This window comes from Gallinula chloropus, assembly GCF_964237585.1.
Source record: "Gallinula chloropus genome assembly, chromosome: 2".
Taxonomy (NCBI): domain Eukaryota; kingdom Metazoa; phylum Chordata; class Aves; order Gruiformes; family Rallidae; genus Gallinula; species Gallinula chloropus.
Window position 1 is genome coordinate 147,945,875 of NC_140086.1, and position 23,058 is coordinate 147,968,932.

At 37.9% G+C, this 23,058-nt stretch overlaps 1 protein-coding gene across 3 annotated transcripts in view; it reads right to left on the reverse strand.

The window, feature by feature from the left end:
- Positions 1–23,058, reverse strand: part of ARHGAP12 (Rho GTPase activating protein 12) — a gene marked incomplete at its 5' end in the record, with an annotated part of 69,858 nt that overhangs the window by 16,451 nt on the left and 30,349 nt on the right. Inside the window, 6 exons of one of the 3 annotated variants that reach the window (XM_084260163.1) lie at positions 2,095–2,176; positions 3,833–3,894; positions 6,663–6,737; positions 9,751–9,876; positions 17,958–18,038; positions 19,375–19,515. In XM_084260163.1, the coding sequence (XP_084116289.1) occupies positions 2,095–2,176; positions 3,833–3,894; positions 6,663–6,737; positions 9,751–9,876; positions 17,958–18,038; positions 19,375–19,515 (567 nt within the window). Of the gene's footprint in view, positions 1–2,094; positions 2,177–3,832; positions 3,895–6,647; positions 6,738–9,750; positions 9,877–17,957; positions 18,039–19,374; positions 19,516–23,058 lie in introns of all 3 variants that reach the window. The other 2 variants (XM_084260164.1, XM_084260165.1) reach the window with 2 other exon arrangements.

A 23,058-nucleotide genomic window follows, 5' to 3' on the forward strand; every position in this document is an offset into this window, starting at 1 on the left:
TTGGTCAGAGTTTACATAGGTGACAGCAGGTCGACGACTGAGAGCAATTTTCCAAGAAGAAAGCAGCGAGAGCAAGAGCTCAGGAATTGAGCCCCCTTGGCAAAGTGACTTGATGAGAAAAAGGAAGAAAAATGATGAGGTCACAAAACAATGTACCAAAAAAAAAAAAAGATATGGTTATATCAATCACTAGATGAAGGCTAAACAAATATTCTTCTCATAAAATGAAGTGTAATTCTTATCATCTGTCAAACTGTTAGACTTGACTTCACGTTACTAAAACACTGGCACAGATCAGAGTTTGAGAGGTGAAGTAGGATTTTTTTAACAGCTCCAAAAAAATTCCCACACAGCAAGCACAGAGTGCAATATGAATGTTTACATATTTACAAAGCCAAGTGCAAGTATGCAGGTATACAACCCCCTTGAAAGAGATTCTCCTGTAGTATTTCCACCTTCACTTCACTCTTTATCCTGTTCATACCTTATTTTCCTGACCCTACTCTTGACAGTACCCATATCAGACAGCATCACACAGAAAAACTGAGACTGTTATTTTTGCTCAACTTGAATTATCCAAAGAATTGATGCCTTTCTCCCCCCTACAAATGACTGTATTTGGAAGGTGTAAGACAACTTCCACTGGTATTCCTATCCAACAGGCAGAGTTGCATGGTTATCCCTTATGGGTAACTCATTTAGGCACACATTCATTCCTAACAGCATCTCAATTTAGTACTGTGTGCTTTAATTATATCAATTTAAAGTTAAAATGGTTTTTTGATCCACAACTACATTTGGATAAAGTTTTTGGAACTGGATTAGTTAATCAGGTTCAACATTTTACTTTTCAAACATGCATATTTGTAGCTATAAAACTAAAGTACTTTTTCGATCCTTAGCTGTAAAAGTAAGTTTCAGAACTCATCACGTCCACTTCCAGCAAGAATTAATCTATCTCATGACATTATTTTACTTTTTTCTTCCCCTCTTTTTCACTTCTGCTTGACCTTGCCCAAATCTACTCTTTCCATTCTCTTCTACCCAAAATGTTACTTATCCTCCTCACCCATTTTTTCTGCCCAACAGTCCCTTCTACAGCCACAAAGGGCAAAAAAGACAATGTCTGCAGGTCTGAAATGAACTCATTGCTTTAGAAAAGAATTGTCAATAGAAATTCACTACCCAAAAAGAAGCGGAGCAGGAGAGAGTGAGTCAGCAAAGCACCACGACGTAGTACACATAACTGTACAATGCAATTTTGCTGGAATTCGTATAATGATATACTGGGATAATGAACACTGAATCTGACCTCTCTTTAGTTGTTATAGGAGATCCACACAGTTTAAAGTGTCAGACCTCCAAAAATAGGTAAGCCACCCGTGGATAAAGAAACATTTCTATGCCTGTGAATGTAGGAACACAGCTGGGTTAATATAGCCAACTTAATTAAACCTATTAAACCAGAGGTGACGTAAATACTGAATAATCAGTGTCTTCAGTGCGATGTTTCTCTTTAGGCCTTCATCAGATATCAGAATAGATACAAATACTTGTCGTGCACTATGCAGATACAAAACAAAACAGGGAATTCAGCAAGGTAATCTGAATCTAAATGATACAACAACAATACTACATTACTCAAATAGTCCAACGCAAGAAGTCACATGTCAGAATATTTTCTTTACTATATGTATCACATCCAAAACTACCTGGAGTTCATAAAAAAAAATATCCGAGAAGAGTAAAACAAACAAACAAGCTGCTTTGACAAATGTATTAGTAAGGAACACAAAAATATTTGGCCTGGAGCAAAAAGTTCAAGCTTACAGGGCACCTGAATACTTCTTTATCAGCTTCTTGCTTATCAAATATAAAAATCTTTCTGAAATATCAGGAAGTACAACTGGTTTTCTTTTCATTCTACATCATAATTATTACACTAAACTTTTCTATTCCCCTCCTAAATACAGACTTATTTTTTCTAAATTACACATGCATATCATATTTAAACCCTATGAATAAGAGGGCTTTGATTTATTGTGCTTTAGGTGTTAACATTTCAGTAACAATAATGGTTGTTCCTCAGCTTACCCAGCCAGTTCCACTTCCTTGGGTTTTAGTGAACAGCAATGATGAACCTTGTAACACTGCCCATGATGACATCCAATTCTTTCTGTAAATATATGTAAACAAACATAAGATGAACTGACTTTGAAAGTAGATATTTGAATTGTCAGTCATTGTTGCCCAGCTGACCTTTGTGTTAATACACTTAACCATATATACAGTCATTAGTGCCATTAATAAGTCTTAATTGCGATCATATTTGTAGAAGGGAACATATGTCAACAGTCCCAGCACGATCATCCAAGTCTCAATCAAAGCAAGCTAATTAGCAGTGGAAGCAGTTCACCAGGAGAAACACCATACAATTATAATTTCAAAGGGGCTAATCTGGAACGCTCAGCCTACTGTGTACTCAGTAGGTTATGCCAAAGTACTGCATGATACTGAAACTGATTGATCACATCTAACTGGGATGCAACTATCCCAGGTTTATGTAATAAGCTCATTTACATTGGCAATAAAATATTTGCTACACATCTAAAATACGCAGAATAAGAACAAATGAGTTGTTTCAGCTATTTGCTTTTATGCCTGAGTGCCCACCCTCCTGAGGTTAAAAAAAAATAAATCTTGACAAGCCCTGACAATCTATTCCCATTACCCAAACATGAATTATTATTCGACAGCTCTCAAAGAGGCAGGATGGGCACAGTGCATCTTTCTGTACAGCAGTGCAGTAATCCAGATCAATGACTCCAACAGATGCTACGTAATGTGGGAGCATACTGTCCCAGCAGCTGCTTACACGAGCCACTGTCCACCCTTTCCTACCAAGTTCTTAGTAGCAGCTCTGAGGAACCGAACTGGTAGGTCAGAGATGTGCTGCCCAGCTGCACTGGACTAGATCAGATGGCTCTGGAATATCAAGAATTCTAGATGGCTCTGGAATATCAAGATGGGTGCAAACTATTTAGTACTTGGGAAAAGCATGCTTTGTGTATCGAAATTATGGAAAAACACTCACCAAAATAAAATAGAATTTTAGACCTAAAAGACTTTTTTTTTTTAAAGGAAAGAAGAAAAAAAGAAACAAGAAAAAAAGGAAAAAGTAAACCTAAATTAAATTTGAGGATGTGCCACACATACACGATATTTAACACTCTTTGCAAAACACCAGAAATGTAAGTCAGACAATATAACTTGATTACACATTATGATTTACAATGTAAATGCCTGCCTGTGAGGCAGATGAAGGAAGTTAGAAATGAGGTCAATCATCACCTACGGGATGGTATGTTCTGCATCAAACCCTTCACAAGTAGAGTGAAGGAAGAATTACTGAGCACATGACATGTAGGCTTCTTCAAAATGAGAGATGAGGTCTGAAAGCCCCTCTTACGCCAATTCTATCCAAGGAACAAAAAAAGCTATAACCTACACAGGTTGATTTTTTTTTTAATAAATAAATCAACTCCCTTTTTAAAAGCTCTTATTCCTTTGAAGACCTTCATAAAACCATTGCCCTGTGTGGAGCCCTGCCATAAATACACACGTTTCTGACCCTCTGAAATCTTAGAATCTTCAGCTCACTGGGAAAAACACATACTTTGGGATAAAGAGACACTGTGTCCTACAGGAAAACCTTTAAGGCAAATACAGACAAAAAGTAAAATTTCAAAACTCTGTACGTTGTCCTAATGTAAAAGTGAGATCCCTACACAAACCATTCTGCAACTTGTACTTCTACAAGTCCAAGACTTACCGAACTTTCTTCCCATTTTCCGTAATTTTTGTCACATTCAGTAACCCATACTTCTCTTGACCCTGTAACACAGAGTAAAACATAACAAATGTACAAGAAAATCTGCTTCTGTTGCCATCCCAGCACTGAATTCAATCCTCCAAATAATCAATTTCTGGCAATGAGCCATCTTATCCATGTTTAACTTCAAGAAATTGTCTTAAGTGTATTTAAATATGCAGAGATCAGCAAAACCAAGTTTCCTCTGGGAAATACTCATTACCATTCAGAGGGTAAAAAGCTCTACTTCTTCAAGGCCTAGGTTCTTTGGAGAAGCCAAATTAAATCACAACTGTTACTAGACAGTGGAAATTTTAAACATAAATTTATAACAATTTGTGTAATAGCACATTGTTGGTGTTCTTCACTACAAAAGGAGATGGCTCACAAACAAAGAGCATAAATTCTCTCACAAAATTCTTCGAAGCAATTTCAGCATAATTACATATTTTAAATAAAACATGGAGGAAATACACAAAAATATTAACATATTAATTTCAAAATCAGATGAGTGTAACATTTCTTTGATGGCCTATTTTTTCTTATCCCCAAGCAAAATATTAGAATTTTAAACAAGTGAGTTATGTCTTGTTGATGAACATAATTTATGTTGCTATGTCTCTGTCCACATTTGGAGATGGTTCAGTGAATGGTGGGAAAGAACACTGCTGAACAAGAAGGGTATTTGCAAGTTTCACGTATTTGGAGTGAATATATGTACTTCCACATAAAAATAATAAAAGAAGGTTTGGGAAAATGTTCCAGGATAAAAACGAAACCCATCGTTTTATACCACTTATGACTCTCAAGATGAGGTTACAATTCTATCTTTTTGTCCTGTCACCCCAGCCTTGTCCTGCCAGTGAATGGCGCTACAGGGATGTTAAATCACATTTTTAATCAATTCCTTTCCCATAACAGCTTGGAACAGTTGCTAATTTAGGAACTAAGTCATTAGTTGAAACAATCAACTAGGGAAAGGAACCAGATTAGTTTTATCATAACAAAAATGAATGTCCTCAATTCTAGATCCAATGAAAATAGAAGATACATTCTTTTCAGCATTCTCCACAATCTTAAATTTAAGTGGACCGTAAATTCAGAATAATGTACCGAAGAGAAATCTTTTTCCTGGAATACCATGACTCCACTCTTCCCAAACAGTGCAAAAAAACCTTATCTACATGTTTCAAGCACAGCACATAAAACAGAAAAAAACCCCATGTTTTCAAGGATAATAGCATCTAGCTGGTGTTTCAGATGTTCCTTCAGTCCAATGATAACTGTTACTCTCACTCAATCTAATATCTCCATTGGGCTGGAATGCTTTCCCAAGCCAGTGATATATATATATATTATTTTTCCAAAACGGTATTTTCAAAAGAAGAAATGGATCAATTCCCTCCTCCACACAAACAAAAAACCCCATAGCCCATTCTTTAGATCACTTTATTTGTGATCCATGCAGACCACCATTAACAGTCCTAAGCATTGCGTCCCTTTAACAAGTATCTGGCTTTAAGTGGACCAGCCTGTCACCACCTCTCACAGCGACTGAGCAACTCATGCTCACATTCTCAAAAAAAATATGGTTTTAATAAATTACTCATGGTGGAACTGGTGGGAATGCTCCAAAGGAGAATTATTCAGAATAAGTATCACAATGTCCTACTTAGGAGCAACACTAGGGGGTACTAATGGGAAAATTAATGTAATTGGGGAAAAGCAAGTGGAAAGCAAGTTAAGGATCAAAACACACAAAAATTCACCAGCTTTCTTTGTAATATTTAAGTCCCAGAGGACAGCAAAAGAAAATGCTGATAATTTTCTTCCATTATTTAAAGCAGCGAGTGAGTTCTACAAAATGCAATTTTAATAATTCAAGGTAAGAGCCATATTTTAAGAAATTAGAATATACGCAGCAGCAATTGCTTGTGTGTAAAGCTATCAACTATGCTTAGTTAATAAACAATGTTTATTTTATTGTGGAAAACTGCTTGAAGAATTGTAAGAATGGATTAGCATGAATAAGTCAGAGAACCATTCCTCTTCATGCACAGTAAGAATAAAAAAGTAGTTGTGCCTTTAATGCCCTGAGTTACTTACTAACAGGCTGCTAAAATTGATTAAGGCACACATTTCAGTGCCATTGTAGTACAGTTTCAAAGCTTTAAAAAGCTAAAAACTACATTTCTTTAATTATTTCCCCATGTTTTGAAAGCAATGATTGCATTTCAAATATAAATTGAAGCACAAACTCCATTAATCATTTCATAATGGTGTAACAAGCTTAAGTTCTCCTCCCAGTAGTTCTTCTACCAAGTCAAAAATGCACAGTTTACTTATGCTGTGTCCTCTATGTCTTATCAAGGAGAATGAAACAAAAGTGAAAAATAAAGATACCAAATACTACAAACTACTACTGACTGCTGACAGCGAGACTTGGTGGAAAAGGGGAGTCTGTTTCTGCTTTACTTTTCAAGTTGCTAGGTGAGAAGACAGACCTGCTGGAATAAGTAAACTGGAGTTCTACATAATTTGACATAACTTTATTCCACAGTGAGTTCTGAACTTCATCTCCTATGGCCATGCTTTATTTAATCCAAAGACATTTACATTTTTTCTGAAAGCACAGCTGGATGCAATGCACTCTTCTTAAATGTAAAGCCTTCAGATACTTTTATCCCATTGTTTTTCTCAGTAACAAGCAGGCTTACCCTCATTTCTCTAATCATGAATAGCCCCGTTTATACAACATCTACTTATCTATTTAAACACTTTGCATACTGACTGTGGCTTGATGCTTTGGTGAAGAAGGAGAAGACTCATTCTCAGGGAAACTGGCCTTAGCAGCGGTTGATGATTCCTGTAAAATTCAAAAAGGCAAAGTAGGTTATTATCGTTCTTACAGTTCTTTTAGGGTTTTTTAACCCTACGGATACTTTCTGTCTTCTTTATACACACATTACAAACAAAACCAAATCACTGATTTTAAACATTCATGAGATTCTCAGACAATGGTATTACAAACCTGTTTACTAATCAGTGGTCTTACAAGATTTATGGACAACACACAAACTGGTTGAATTAAGCACACATCCACTTGAAAAAAAAAAACCCAATACATACTGTATTAACTGCATTAACTCAAAGCAAAGCTTTTGTCCTTATTAAGGGGTAGATATTTTGTATGACATTGCTATCAAATTATGAAGCACATTTCTAATACTAATTAATTACAGAGTACTGTATAATCAATACTGAGATTTTGAAGAACAGATCACTAGTTTCCTTATAATCAAGAAGCAGTGAAAATTTCCAGAGATTCTGAGTTTTCTTTTAAACTAGACATTAACTACAGACCCCAAAAAGTACTGAGTCTCTGAAAACTAAACAAGTTGCCCATCTGGAACAAAAGGCAGGGGAAAACACATGCACGTGTGTTTCCCTTGAAATAAAGATTACCTTACATGCTTAAAAATCTGGTGAAGAATTTCAAATAGGAAAAAAAATCATTCGTTCTCTGTTGCTGTTAAAACATTTCTCCCCTTCCCTTTTTTTAACTCCCTTGATAGCTCTCCCAAATTCAGTTTGCTTTTCCAGCACTACAGAACTCTGCATGCTCGTGCTTCAATATTTAATTGTAAATCTCCTGACAGAAGTGGCCCACTAGACTTTTAGTAGTACAAAACCAGAGAACACTGGTAATCCTAGGAACAGCCTAAATATTCTCTGTTTTCAAGTGTCTGCAGGGAGAAAAAAAATTCAAATTAAGGAAATCAACACTGTTCCTCCCAGGGGAGGGATTTTTTTCCCCTCTGTTTACCCAATATTTTTGGTTGATGGCTATATACATGTGCCACAGCCAATAAACAGTTAACCAGTACATATGATATCATCAAATTCTCCTCATCCAGGGCAACCCATACTTTCACTCTGAAACATTTCAAGCACTCTTTGATGGGCCTTTTTTCACAGAAATTAGTTGCCCTGCTTTTTCAGGAAAACCAAACAAGAACAGTAAAATGCAGGCAGCTTCCCTAGGAGGGAAAAGGATGCACAAGGAGCAGGGAGTGGATAGAGTAGTAGAGGGAACTGGGAATCGCTCTAGCTAAGCTAATGAGTACAGGTGCAAAGTCTCCAGCGATGCATGGTCCACTGCCTCCTCAGCACCATGTATGATATATTCTAAACTGACAGCTCCAAAGCTTAAGATCAAATCCAGTAAATCTGATTCCGAGGAACTAAGTCATCTCATGACAACCCATTCACCTACACTTCCATTTCAACAAGGAAAGCCATCAAAACGTACAAGAAACAACAGGTTGAGCAAGTAACATTCTGGGCAGCAGGTCCATTTTCATCACAAGTATGGAACTGCTGTTTGCTTTATTCATTACAGACAGAAGAACACGGGGGGGGGGCCTTATGTATTTCTGCGCTCAAGACCGGCCTCCACTTTTAAAACAAACTGACTGATGTGTGATCTCCAAAGAGAATCACAGTGAGATACAGATCCTGCTTTGGATCCTGCACTGTCCAACTGAACCAGACACCCCCTGGATCAGGTACAGCCAGAGCAGCACCCAGAGCTGGCAGCCTGGCCAGGTCAGACACCACCGGCCTTGCTATCCTTTGGTCTGCCCCAAATCAGCCTTGGTTCAGAAAGCCTGGCAGAACAGTTTTGTCCATTGAACTTTGTCTTTGACATCTGCAATTTCACATGCCCACTTAAAAGCTTTTCTTCACACTCCCAAGTCGAGATTCACTTCATTTTTCCCTGTAACTTTAGAAAAAGGGAGCTTCCAGTGCTGTTTCCTGGTATCTCATTCTGAGTAGTCTGTGCCACAATTTCAACATACACAGTATTTCCGTCTTCACCAGCTGTGGGATGGACTGCTGCAAACCTACAGAAGCCAGCAAGTCACCGTCCTACCCCTCATTACAGTTCCTCCCCGCTCAGCTAAAATGGGCTCCTCACTGGGGCAGGATGTCCCAGCACAAGCAGAAGCATCTGAGACAAAAATGAAACCAGACTGAGAGGCAGATTGGGAGTAAGGCAGAGGCTCTGTCTCCTTCTCGGCCTGAACAGCAGCTGTGACTGTGCAGCACAACAGACTATGGAGAACATGGCCCAAAAATGGGCAGAAAACAGCTTGTGCTGCCACCGACCTGCAGCTTTTTTCACACCAAACACCCAGTGTGGCTCCAGACAGAACCGAAGCCAAGTGTTTCGCACTCTGAGTAGTGTCCTCTGACCTTCCATAACGATACTGCAACCCCACTGTTAGGCCACACAGCTGTTCCTCTCCTTGAGATATTACAGTGGAGATCAATGGAACAGATGTTAAACAGATACATCCACTATATAATCCTGTTATTTACATCTCTAGCTTCTACTTTACCAAATGCAACTTTTTTATTTCTTTTTTATTTCAATTTTATGACTATTTCAATTACCCATCTGCAATCTTTCAGGTGCTTTCCTAATTGGTGATTTCTACAATTACAACATTCAGGCAACAAAAGATCACTGTATCTTACCTGGAACCTCACACACCTCCATAATTCTCGAACTGGAACCCACTCCATAGCCTAAACTGAATTGGGAGATTCCCAAGTAAAATGGCTGTAACCCCATTTAACTCATTAACTAGTTAAAATACTTCCAAGAATAACAAAAAAAAGAGTTATTACCCACAAAGTAACAGGAACAATGTTATCAAACAGCCCTTAGTTTCACTGAATTTATACAGTGTTACAACAGAGTACAGGAAACACGAGATTTCAGAAATTCACACGTCTTCACTTGTTAGATTAAATACTTCATGCATCAGAAACAGTTGGTACTTCAGCATGCTGGTTTAACTTGCTCCTACCTTATCGTTGGTGTCCAACACAATTGTGCTGTGCCTCCATTTTGTTAAAACTATTGGTTCTTGTAGCCTCCTGTCCAGACTCCTACTCTTTATTATATCTCTCTGCTGCTGTGGTGAAGCATTATACTGCAGAAGAGAAAAATCAAACTATAAGTAGAATCTAATTCAAGCAAACAAGACTTGGATGTACCACCCATGCACCTTAACAGTGCAAACTTTCAGATTCCTCATGTCGCCCAAGGATGTGAGGATAGCCTTGATTTTATTTCATATTTATATTTAGTGTTCAGAACTTCTGCTGTAGTCCTCTCCCAGGCAGTAACTAAGACTGGTCTCTTGGCATGATACTCTCCATTGGCAGACAGATGTTGGATTTTTTGTGCAATAGCTTACTGCTGGTTTTATAACCAATGAGCATATTGAGAAATAACAAGCAACTAGAATAAATACAAGATTTAAATATTCACTCTTCATATTGCACTGACAGCACTACACCACCTGTGCAGTTCTTGTGTAAGAAAAGGAAAGCCCTATTGTCCTGCAGTAATGCATCCAGATTGAGAGTTATGGTTGCCTGGGTATTACTCTCTTCGAACCAAAGGTTTGTGATGCCTAGGAGAGGAGACAGGATGGGAAGGACTTTTTTCAAAATAAACACATCAAATGAATTATAAAATTATTTGTCTGTGTTGAATGTACACAAGCACAGATAATTGACATTTAAGAGGAAATAATTTTAAGATTCCAAGCTGTAAGAGAACTAGAGAGAACAGAATTACCACAACATAGGTTTTCTAATATCTCAAGAACATCCAAATACGTGTAATATGGAGAAAATGTGAAGGTCATGAGAAGGACCCGCCATTTAATTAGATCTCAGCATTGCAGTATACTTATTAGTAGCATTGCCATTTTAAGTCATCACCCCCAGTACTGAGGTAGCGCTATAAACAACTATAAAAATATTTCAAATAAAGTTTAATACTGAAGACACGAGCAAGAAGAGACATCGGGGGTTTGGCACTTTTTAAAAATCATTAAAAATCTTGGTCTTTCCATGCAGTGTCAGAAAACTAAAATCTACAGCATTTGTGGGTTCACATAAAGGACTAGAATCCACTGGGAAAGAAGTAACAAAGGCAAGTCAAGTACCCTTTCTATTAAAAAAGGCTAATGCAAGCACACTGAATTCTACAGTTTTGCTACTAATTCTTACTATAAACTTGGAGTCTCAGAACTTCAACAGCAGAATAACCTATACACACCAACAAATCAGGGCAAGGTTTAACCTAAGTAACATAATTGCTAAATTAAAGCTAAAATGCATAACGCGGTTACATTTATTGCCCAAATAAATAACCAGCATTGCTACTGCCACATCAAACACTATTGCTTAAAAGGTAAATAACTTCAGCATTTCATCTAATTATTTCAATATGCATGAGAGTAGTAAAATGCTCCCAGGTGAATGGACCTTGCAGTACTGCAAATAATGGTTGGTAAGTCACGTACAGACAGAAACATACTGGTTGCCACTGGTTGTGCACTGGGTTCTGCATACTCACCTCACAACTGCTTCTGTACCACAGTGAGGTTAAGCAACTCTCAGTGTCCCCCCCTAGTTAAACCAAATGTTGACCCACCATTCATGCTGCAAGGAATCCAATACTAGATTACTTTCTTGTTATGGAAATACCCACTCTGCTGATGCTCCTACAACTCAAACTGCAGCAGCAATACCTGGCAAAATTGCCTGCCTGTACATATCACAACTGAATCCTAAACAATTTTCAGTGAAACTATGTCCAAATTGCAGAAGGCTGCCACAGTATCCCTTGCAGCAGTTCTAATGCATTTAAGTGGGCAATTCAAACATATTTCTTGCTATGAAACAGAACTATTTATTTCAGAAACAGACTTAAACTTCAGTGACACCGGTCAATATTAGTAATGGAAATCCTCCATTTGAGTAACTCAAGGAATTCAAGTTTAAAATAAATATTTGACTGTTTAAAGTAATTTATCTTTAATTTAAGTCTATGTTAAGTGTTAAGATATGGACAGAAGCCGAATTACAGGTGAACTGTATTTAAAAACCCATCAGGACTTCCCTAACAGACAACCCCATCTTAAAAGACAAAGGACCTGTAAAGTAATACAAAATCTTGGTTTTATAAAACTAGAACTTCTCAATTATTTTCCTCACATTTTCTCACAACAGAGGCATCAAACCTTTTTTTTTTTTTTTAATAAAACTAGAATTTAACAAGAAAGCAAAGAAACACTATATGGAGTTCATTAAAGAAACAGTATGTGGAGTTCATTAACAAAGCACTGCTAACAACTCAGGAACACTGAGCTATCAGCATCTTAGCAGCTTAAATAATTTGCAGTGGTGGTACAAGCAGTGTTAGTAAATTGCCAGGTCTTTAAAGGAACATCTGAATTGGTTTTGCTCCATTTTCTCACAACAGAGGCATTAATTAAACTTTTTTTTTGCTCAGGTGTTTTTTGGTTGGTTCTGTTAGTTTTATTCACTACAAATAGTAGAATACACTATTGGGTGAGTAGGGAAGAAAACAGCTTCTATGTTTCTGTGCTCAAGACCGGCCTCCACTTTTAAAACACACACTGATGTGTCATCTCCAAAGAGAATCACAGTGAGACACAGATCCTGTTTCGGACTCTGCACTATCCAACTAAACCAGTCACCCCCTGGATCAGGTACAGCCAGAGTAGCACCCAGAGCTGGCAGCCTGGACAGGTCAGACACCACCAGCCCTGATACTCTTTGGTCTGCCACCACCTGACCCTTCCTTAGTTCAAAAAGCCTTGCAGAACAATTTCGGGTCAGATTCACTTAGTGAAGCTCTAGAGGAGTGGCTGCTGCCTCTCCTACTCCTACAGACATTTACAATGCTACTTCCCACCGTTATTAGCAGCAATGATAAGCAGCTAGGTTGGGCTCTCCTTCCCTCAGACAAAATCCTATTTTTAACATAACTCTAAGTAAGCTTTCTATGCCTAAGCCTTAGTGTAATTCTGGAGACAGACTAGGCAAGGGTCATATATTGCAATAAACCGACTCACTGCCTGTTAGGAAGATCTGTGCTGTGTCATGTGCCTTAATGGCATCTTATGGGACAACATTATTTTCTCAAATCTAAAGCTTCTAATAATGTAACACGCAACTCCAAATATAAACATTACTACTCCTTGAAAATCCTCCATAAATCAAATTTGTCCCATTACATTAACCCCTCTGGCACATCGCTTTGTTCCCTATTTCACTGAGAATATCTATCAGGAAGGGAAGAAACAAGCAAGTTGCTCCTACCCTGACTGCACACATCCAGTAAGACAACTTCTTGTAACAGCACTTGGCATGTGGTAAGGACACCAGTGGCGCAAATTTAGGTCACACAGGTTTATTTTCATTCCTGAATTTGTTCCACGCTTTCATCAGCTACTTCAAAGCTTTATTTGCCTCAGTATAGATTTTTCTAACCCTCTCAACTGGCCAAGTGATTTGTATTTAATTTTAACCTGATAACGTCACCTCATGGCTGAAGGCTCTGTCCCAGCCTAATTGTGACTGAAATAAATGTAACACTGAGTTATTTGTAGCAGTTGTCCCCATTCTTTTGGGGATGACACAGATCTGTCAGCTTTAAGAAACAAAAAAACGATTCTTCTTAGTTTGCTTTAACAACATCCTCAGGCAGATGAAAGGAACTGGGTGGGTGAAGGGAGAAGAGACTGGGATGCAACACACAGTGAAAGTTTGTAAAGACCCAAAGTTGAGCAATTTATCTTCTTGCAATCAGAGATCAAAACAGCAACATTTAAAAATGCTCCTATCCTAGTTCCCATTTACAGCTGTCCCAATAGACTGTAAGAAGATTCTTTTTTTGATGTTTAAACGTTGCCTCAGAACAAAACCACTGTTCGGTACTACTTCTGTCGTTGGTCTTTGAGTAAAGTTTTGTGGTGCTGTAGTGGACATAACACCTATGCTACAGCTTTTGATTTTCTTATCAACTACATCAATAACACATTTTAAAAACCTACATAAATAATGATTTTTGGCGTTTTAAGGACTTTGTACCCTTTCTATCTCTAGAGGAAAAAGATTCCCCTTTCTCTGCCATAGGAGATCTGGGTGGCAGCAGCTGGAGGTGTCACGCACACTGCAGAACAGAACCCATGCAGAATAAGGAGACCACCAGGACAAGCAGCTCGCTCTCAAATACACAGGTGGCTGACAGACACCTCTGGATAACTCACTTTGGATGTCCACTGCATCATGTTCTAACCCTCAGCATCACTAAGACTGCTGTCTTTGAAGAGCTCCAAATCAACACTGATGTGCCACAGGAAACTCTTCCCCCTTCTCATCTTATTAGAAAGAAAGGAGGTGGGAGCCACCAAACACAGCACAAATGAAGAAGACAGGACCAGGCCTCTTGAGTACAAATATACATATTAAAGAGGGAAGAAAAAAAAAATCTGAGTGCCTTCTCCTACTTCTCTCAGGTTTGTCATATCACTTGCACTTTTGTCCTTAAAAAAACATCTAGACCCTTACAACAGCTGAAACTGTCTCAACTTTCACCAAGCAATCCCAAATTTTATGACAACATAGGGATGATTCAGTATTACAAATGATACTGTTTAGTGCACTGATTTACAGTAGACACAAATGCCAACAAACACAGTATGTTACACCTCAAATCAGCACAGCTCAGAACAAGACAAATTTACCGTAAGACAACCAGACCCTATTTACACATTCTCATCCTTATTTTTGTTCACCGTTTGGTTCCATTTTATCTTCTGGGTATTACCTGCGTTGTGTTTTATTGTCATTTTTCAGATAGCACACTCTGTTTGGTGGTGTTCAGGTCTCCCTCCAGCAGGAAAATCACTCACCTGAGTACCAGAATTGAGTCCCCTGAGCTCATAGTCAATGTCTGCAGCGCACAGAGTGAATTAACAGACTGCTGGTCTATTAGGACTGCCAAAAATGAAGCTACTCTACCTCGCACTTCTTCTGTGGATACAGTGAGGGGAGCTAATGCTGCAGGAACTTCTGAGGAGAGAAAGTGCAACTGCAGTATCACAGCCTGCAAATATTAGCACCAAAACCATCAGTTCACTCCAGAGGCTTATAGCACATGCATTTTCTTTCAACGTCTACCCTTGGATCAGAGAGCTCAGTCAGAGGATGGCCAACCATCCTGCTGTTATGTCGGGAATATCAGCCTAGAAATACGTTTTGAAAATCTGGGGGGTCTTTAATCTCTAGTTTTACAAAGTTGGACACTCTACCTCCCCTTTGAGCTACTTATTCAGTATTTATTATATAGTTTTCCTCACTTTATTTTTCCCATTATGATAGATTATCTTTGTTGAACTTTATAAAGTTTTCACTCCTGAGATCAACTGAACTTACTATGGCCACTTAATACAGATTTCCCATTTGCTTAAAATATTAAACTCAAATTAGAAAAACAGGTTTCTGGAATAGGGCTGTAGCCTCTCTCAACATGATTTACTACATTTACTATAAGGGAAGTAAACATATTTTATCACAGTGATCTATACAGGAATGAACTTCTATTTGCTTGGTTTGGGCGGTTATTTTTAACAATTGGCAAGGACTAGCAGCTGAATGCAACAGAATACAGAGGTTTAGGAGAAAATGCAAAATCTTTTTCAAGATGTAGTAGAAATTATGGTTAAAGATTATTATTAATTTTAAAGAATAATTTGGTATTTGTTGTTCTCTTCCTCTGCAAAAAAGCTGGGTCACATTCATGGTGAGCCTTAATAGACTTTTTAGCAGTTGTCAGAACTACTCAATCTGAGCCATGACTTTTAGCCAGGGGCATTCAGCTACTCCTAGATGTTATTTAAATATACACGACTGGAAGGCTTTCTACAACACTGTCTAAAGTAATTTGTTTGGTAACTGTCCCCGCCCCCCAAGGATCTACCTTCACAATGTTTAAATACATGTACAAGAATGCTGGAGGTGTTATTCTTGAGCACTTTCACATTTGCAATTAACACTGTAACAGTGAGGATTTTGATTGTTATAGTATTAGCTCAGCTAATGTGCCACAGCCAAAAACCTCCAGACAATTTTTAGTCTAGATTAATAAGAACAATCTAACAAAAGGATTTTTTACTTATTCTGGTTTAACAGCACTACATGACTATGCTATTCCACCGCTTTCTTTCACAGTACATTTTGGAAGGCGATATTTGAACTAAACACACTAGGAAAAACCTGACCAAAAGTAGGGTTTTTCCCAACTAACCTAATTTTCATTTAAGTGAGAGCTATAATGTTGAAGTCTTTGCTATAGTTTTCTCTCACCCCTCATAAGATTTTTCAAGACACACTATTTTTCTTCAGAGCAGTTCTGCAGTCTGTGCCATTTTTCCAATTCATTTGTTCCTCAGCGCTTTTGGAACCTGTATCAGTAAGATTTTCAAGAGACTAATCCTTCTTCAACCATGCTTCAATCAGAAGTGTAACATCTCTGCTCTATGTTCTCCAGATACAGAGTTACATAAATGAGCTAAAACGTTGCTGAAATAGTTAATCTATTCCACAGTATCTGAAGTTAAAAGCTGAGGGTTTCTGGAAATACATGGGCTCTTGGATCACAAATCCAAGAGTCAATTGCTCATTTACTCCTGTTAACCTTTTATTTGCCACCACCCAAGATTTCCTAGTTTCAAGAAGGAATTAAAGGGTATGTTCTGCCCAAATAGTTCGTGAGAAATAACTTTCAAGAAAAAGTTGTATCAGCAATATGTTCATATCAGCAAGGACTACAGCATATCCTATCAAACACTGAAACAGCTGCAATGTTTCAGTCTGTAGGTAGCTGTGAATACCTCGGTGCTCAGGTGGCTTATTTAAAGTCACTGGACTACCATGCACTAACACACAACTACTAGACCCTGTCCCTTTATGCTTATATGCCTTGGGTAACAGTTCTGGGTTATCTTTGTGACTTGCTGCAGTTGGATTAAAGCCAATTTAATTTGCTATTTAGTTAAAATCCAAACCAAATCCACTTTAGTGGAAAGCAACTTCTTCAGAGTCAAAGCTCCCTGAATTACAGTCATCAGAATGAAGTACCCAAGACATTATTCCCCAAAGTTATCTTTACACATCCTGAACTAACAACTGCTTCTGATCAAACCTGCTAATCTGTAGCTATTGATATTGTTAGCTCGATGTTACAAAATTTATTTAACACATCAGACCAAGACAGGAGCATTCACAAAGCTAACTCCAATCTTCAGTGATTCAGACACAAGCCCTTTCACTGATGTAACAACACAATCTAGCACATAGCTGTCTTCATAAATTTCTAGGTAAATATTTTTGCACAAATACTATGAGAACACAACCTACTAAGGGTGCTCCTTCCCAAGTGGAAGTGACTTTGGACACCCACTATGGGACTGATGAAGCAGTAATTGAGAAATGTACTCTTTCATATATGTGTGCACACAACTGGGTGAAACTTTCTTTCCTTAATGGTCATGTAGGATTTAAAGAAGCACCCTAATAGCAGGAAAGATGTATACAATTACATCATCATGACAAATGTCCTATAGTTTTTCAAAGTGAAAATTAGAATTAAATAGTATTAGGTACATCTTAATCACACGACCCTAGCTCTGTCACTTTCATACAGATTCTTGTTTTCATTACAAAATTTATAAATATAAAAAAAACCCTTCTGATGAAACTGTATTCAAAAACACCACAAAATTCTGCTGGAAGTTTTTCAACACCTGTCTATATAAGCATTTTGGAGGGTACTAAAAATAGACTGGAGTTTTTCAGGAACATTTTGTAGTTAAAATTCTTTTTTTTTTTCCTTGTAACACAGAAATCAGAGATACTGTTCTTCAGCCTTGCGTGAAAAGCTCAATTCAGTAAAGATACAAGATCTTCTCTGACATCTGAATAGTTACATACATCCATTTTTCATGTCATTGAGTATATTTTCTTCACTTCACAATCAGAAATTCCACAAAAAGATGCAAGAAACAACCAATTACAATACATAAAGTCCTCTTCTTGTGAGTAAATCCCATTAAAGGCCCCACAGATCATTTATTGAGGAGGAAAGGAAAGCACCACATTGTCAAAGTTCCTTTTTTAGGTCACTCACCTTAGGTAACTCCCACTCTGATCGGGAACCATCAGCACTGTAGTAGTATGGTCTACCTTGTTCATCTGCGTGTTTTATCCACTGTAGAAAGAAATGTGATGATAGGAAATGTAATCAGAGTGACAGCAGTAACACAGTATATGTCTGATACTTGGCATCTGAAGTTAATTTTTAATAAAGTGCCATCTACTTCAGCAGTGTCTAGTGCACAAACTCATTAACTACCTGTGGTTCGTTAGCAATGAGAGCAACACAGTTTTCAGCTTCCTGTACTGGGTTCACTAATATTTTTTTCCTTCTGTAGCTCCTCAGTAAACAGTCCTGTAATATCACACAAGATACTGCAGTAAACTGGTACTTCTGAAGACAGCATATCTCACTCTTACCAACATCACGATGTCAGTTTAAGGAGGCACAATGTTTGCATCGGATCTGTGTAAGGATTTTATATGGAAAATTACAGAATTACAAGAAGCTCAACCAGCATCTGCTGATAATTTAAGAGATAACTGCACTCGTTGAATAAACTCCATTTTTAAAAACATCAACAGGGAGATGAGATGCAGTTCTAAATAAATCATGAAGATGACAATATATTTTCTGTAACCTCTATAACAACTTCCATAAACAAAGAGGTAAAACTATGACAACTGTGACTAGTTATGCGAAAGGAAAAGAACTGTCATGCGCAAAAGTCTACAAGAAGATTGCACAGAAATAGGCACAGAAACACTCACAGCAATTCTCTTGGGTCAAGCAGGTTTCACAAGCTTGCCTTCCAATAAACTGTTTTCTATTAATCCAAATGTAATTAAAAAAAACAGTTTTCATATTTTCCAAAACACTGGTGTGTGCTCTACAGATGTTTAACAGAAACAGATTAATCAGGATAAAATTCCAAAACTAACATTGTTGTTGTCTGTAGCAATGAGATAATTGGAATATAAATCTGCTGATATAGCTGTAGTTCAGTTAAGAAGTTTGCCTACAAGGGAGTGCTGAAAGTGTAGTAAAGGATGGCATTATTTTCAGTTCAACACCAGCCTAACTAGAAGGCCTATGTAGAAAAGAACAGCTCTTAAAAGACAGAAAGGAAAACATGACACTGGTAGGACATTCATTCCCAAAGTGTAACCAAGAGGGTGGGGGAGGGCAGCATTTAAAACAAATCATACATGATATATTCATTTGATATAATCTAATGCCCAACTGGAAATAAGAGAACTTTTCTAAGTAGTAAAGAACATACATTAAAAAAAAAAAGTAAGTTTGGTTGTTAAAATTTCGTGCATGTTTAAAAAACAAAAGGAGATGCTGCTTGAGGTTTGTGTTTCATGTCTTGAAATGAAATGTGCACTTCTAACAGTGGATTAGTGGAAAAGATGTAGAACACATGATGAGAAGAAGGAAAAAGTACCTTTTCATTAGTATAGTCATTGGTATATAAGGTTTGACCATGTTCATCCAACTCTTCTGACCAACCCTTTGGAGGAGAACCATACTGACTATCTGACTGGCTGTAACAAGAACTGTGGTCGTTTTCTTCTGATGAAAGATGCTACAAGTAGTCAGAAACATACAAGGCAGTTTTGAGAATGAAAGTGCTTTCAAATCTGAAAGATCAAAGATTATTTGACTAGAAAGAGAATAGTAATAAACTCAGGGAGTTCACATTTTTTATCTTACATCAGAGAATAAGAGACGTATTTCTACAGTACAGAAATATTTGTTAATTGCTAGGCATTTCAAAGGATTCTCAGAAAACCTGGTTTATGCGGATACAATTTTTTGTTATTCTACTGTACCAGATTTCAGCTACTCAAATTTAAACCCCAGTTTTTTTGTCAATCTAAATTTTATTCCCACAAATTTACATTACTGAACGATGAAGAGAATTAGCTTTAGCAGTCTGCGTTGCCTCAAAAAAAGCTGGGAGACCTGCTACCTTGATTTTCTGGCATCATCCCAGCTTTCATACCTAAATCCTTTTCTTCCCTTCCCAAATAGTACCATCTCGAAACACAATAATCAGTAAGGACAGTTTGGAACTCCAGTTGCACCTCTGTAGGTCCCAGCACTTCATAGCACAAGTGTAGTGCATCCTAAACCAGTAGGAATTTCCATTCTCCTCCTTCCAACTCTGATGAGTGTGACAACGAGCAATGCAAAGGGAAGGTTTTCTACCAGGCACAGCTCACTAAGGTGTACGATTATGCTCTGAAGGCAGAAGTCAATTAGAATTCAAGGAATACATTGGGCATATAAAGTAAGACAAAAAGGGGGGAGGTAGATTTTGCACACACGCATCAAACAACTTCTGTTCCCTTATACACTTTGTTCATCTTACCAAGGTATTGTAGTATTATTTAAAGCATCCATTCCATGCATTAAAGAAAAGTCTCCTCCCTGCATTCATCTCCTACAACAGTATCTCTGTGCCTCAGTCTTCTGAAGAATGCAGTAAAGATTTGCTTTCAGACAATCTTGGATGCTTGGCTATTAGGAGACATAACACTTAAGAGCACATCCTGTTATTCAGAAATGCTGACAGTTAAATATTGACTACAATTCAATAACGTAAGGGTGTTGAGGCAAGCTACAAAGCTCCTGCAGAATTTAAATTTTGAACTACGAAAAACCCTCTCCTGAAAACCTTAAATCTTACCAAAAAAATCCAGGCATCAGAAATTTGTTGGATTTTAAGAGTCAGTGGTTCAAAGACTACGTGTTCAGTGATGTTTCCAAATGATTGCCACTCGTCTTACACAAGCTCCCTACAGTGACACAAGCCAACTCACCAAGCAAGGCAAAACCCACGGGACATGTTCAGGTCATTAACAAAAAGAAGTGTCCTCTAGAGAATGTGAACATGCAAACTGTGGCAGTGCTGCTTCTCTCATGTGGAGCACCGTGCAATTCTGAAGTAACGATTTCTAGCCACTGGGGAAAGGGGAAAAAAACCAAAACGCCTTCAGACCCATTGTTAGACATTTAGAAGGAAGACTCAGGAGTTGGTAAGAGTGCTATTGGCCGTACCTGAACTACTGTTTTATATGATAGCTATGCTGCATACCTGTATTTAAGTTTTCATTATGCTTTAATGGTTAAATATTAAACACACTGACACATTTTCTAAGCAGTAGACTTTGGACATTTTTATTATTACTGGAGGAACTATGACCTAATAGCATAACGTGCTTGTATTTGGCTCTTCCAAGCAACTCCTGATACCGAGGAAACACTGTACACATGTAAAACTGAAGAGAGGATTTAAAAATTAAAGGGCTCCTAGTAAAACCACTGCTGTTTGCTAAGAGTGGCTGTTTATGGGTCTGTCTGTAAGGTGCCAGTATCGTGACAGTCTTGATGCTTCAAGGCTTAACTAATGCCATGTACTTTTGCAGGCCTAAACTTAAGAGATTCCTGAGCCTTTATCAAACTGACTAAGCCAAAGCATTCCTTGCTCCTCAGATAGTAGCAATAACCACTAAAGCTGCACCATCACAGCTTAGAGGACACTGGCCAAACCACCTTCAGCACCTTTCACTTGAGCTGTCAACACTCTTTCAGTATTAACTGCCTATACGCCTATTACATACCATCCATGCCTTCTGCTCAGAGTCCCACACCCAAGCTATACCACCCCACTAAGCCGTCTCAAGCAGACAGCTGCCCAACCTCACACCTTCTAAGAACTTTTTCTGTGACACTAACAGGGAACTGCTGAAAAGGTCCCCCCACGCCCTCACTTCTGCTGCCTTTCTTGGCTTTTTTCCATTTACATGGAAAATTCTTGAGGGCAGAGACCAGTTCATCACCATGCACTTAATAGAAAAGAGGAAGCTATCAGCCTCTTCTATCACTTAACCAGTCTAGTTATGAAAATTACTACTACTTCTAAAAATCAAACCAATAAGAAAGAATACTGACTAATTAAAGAAGCTAGCACACCTTTATTAGCCTGGGTTTAAAAAAAAACAGTGAATAAAATTTCATCTTGGCCACATTTTAAATGTAGTTTTCAATGTAAATGAAATCCTGTTGCCTTTCTACGGCTTGGTGGTTCGTTTGTTTGTTGGTCTCTACTTCCCATTATGGACTCCTAGGTAGGTCCTGGAGGTTTGCCTTTGACATGAAGACATCTCATCCCTTTTATAGTCCGCCTTAATTAAATCACTTTACTATCCAACAAATTTCCCCCAGTAACTCTTGATGCTTCTTCCTCAGAGCTATTTATCAGAGGTAGTGACTTGGTAATTTTGTAATTCCAAAATATTACAGACTTTCCTAGCCCTGTTGATAGGACCTGACCGCTTCCCCTCAGCCCATCCAAACAACTGTCGTACCCTAAAACTGCTTTCCTTGTGCCATATCTGTTACCAACTTCTTTGAAAAGTTAGGTAAAATTTTGCCCTATTTTCAACTATCCAATAAAATTCAAATCTCCCAATCACGAAGTTCTCAGACCATTACATGTTACATTACATGTATATTAGAACATATGATCATTTATGGTTCTCATTTTCATGTCACCTTGCCATTTTTGCTATCTAACATGACCCAAGCTCCTCTGAGGACAAATCAATAGAGATAAGACTAGCTTTTAAACCTGCATATGCTTTTTTATTACTAAATCTAAAGGGAAACTCAAATTAGTGTGTAAAAGCTAATTTAACTTCATTCTAATAAATTAAATCTGCTTTTACTAATTATTAAGACATATTTGCACTAAGTCTTCATAATCAGACACAATAGGACATCCTATATATTACTGCAGCTTAGGCTCGGATTTTAACCTTTACTCTAAGTATCTTGGTTTAAGTACTCAGATATCATAAATGAAAAGGTGAACATGAACAGCAGAGCATGAAGTACACTCCCAACTGCCGAACAGGGAAAAAAAGTAGAAGGAAAGTTCAAAATCAACACATGACTGCTGGAAAGCACATTGACATCACCTTGCAACATCTATCTCCCTACACTCAAGCTTCTGATAGCCTCATCAGAGAGGACACAAATTACTTCATTAGCTTGTGGTACTGGAAATCAAAACTTCTGTCTAGTTATAAATTATTCAAAAACATGCATGATCCATTGGTCT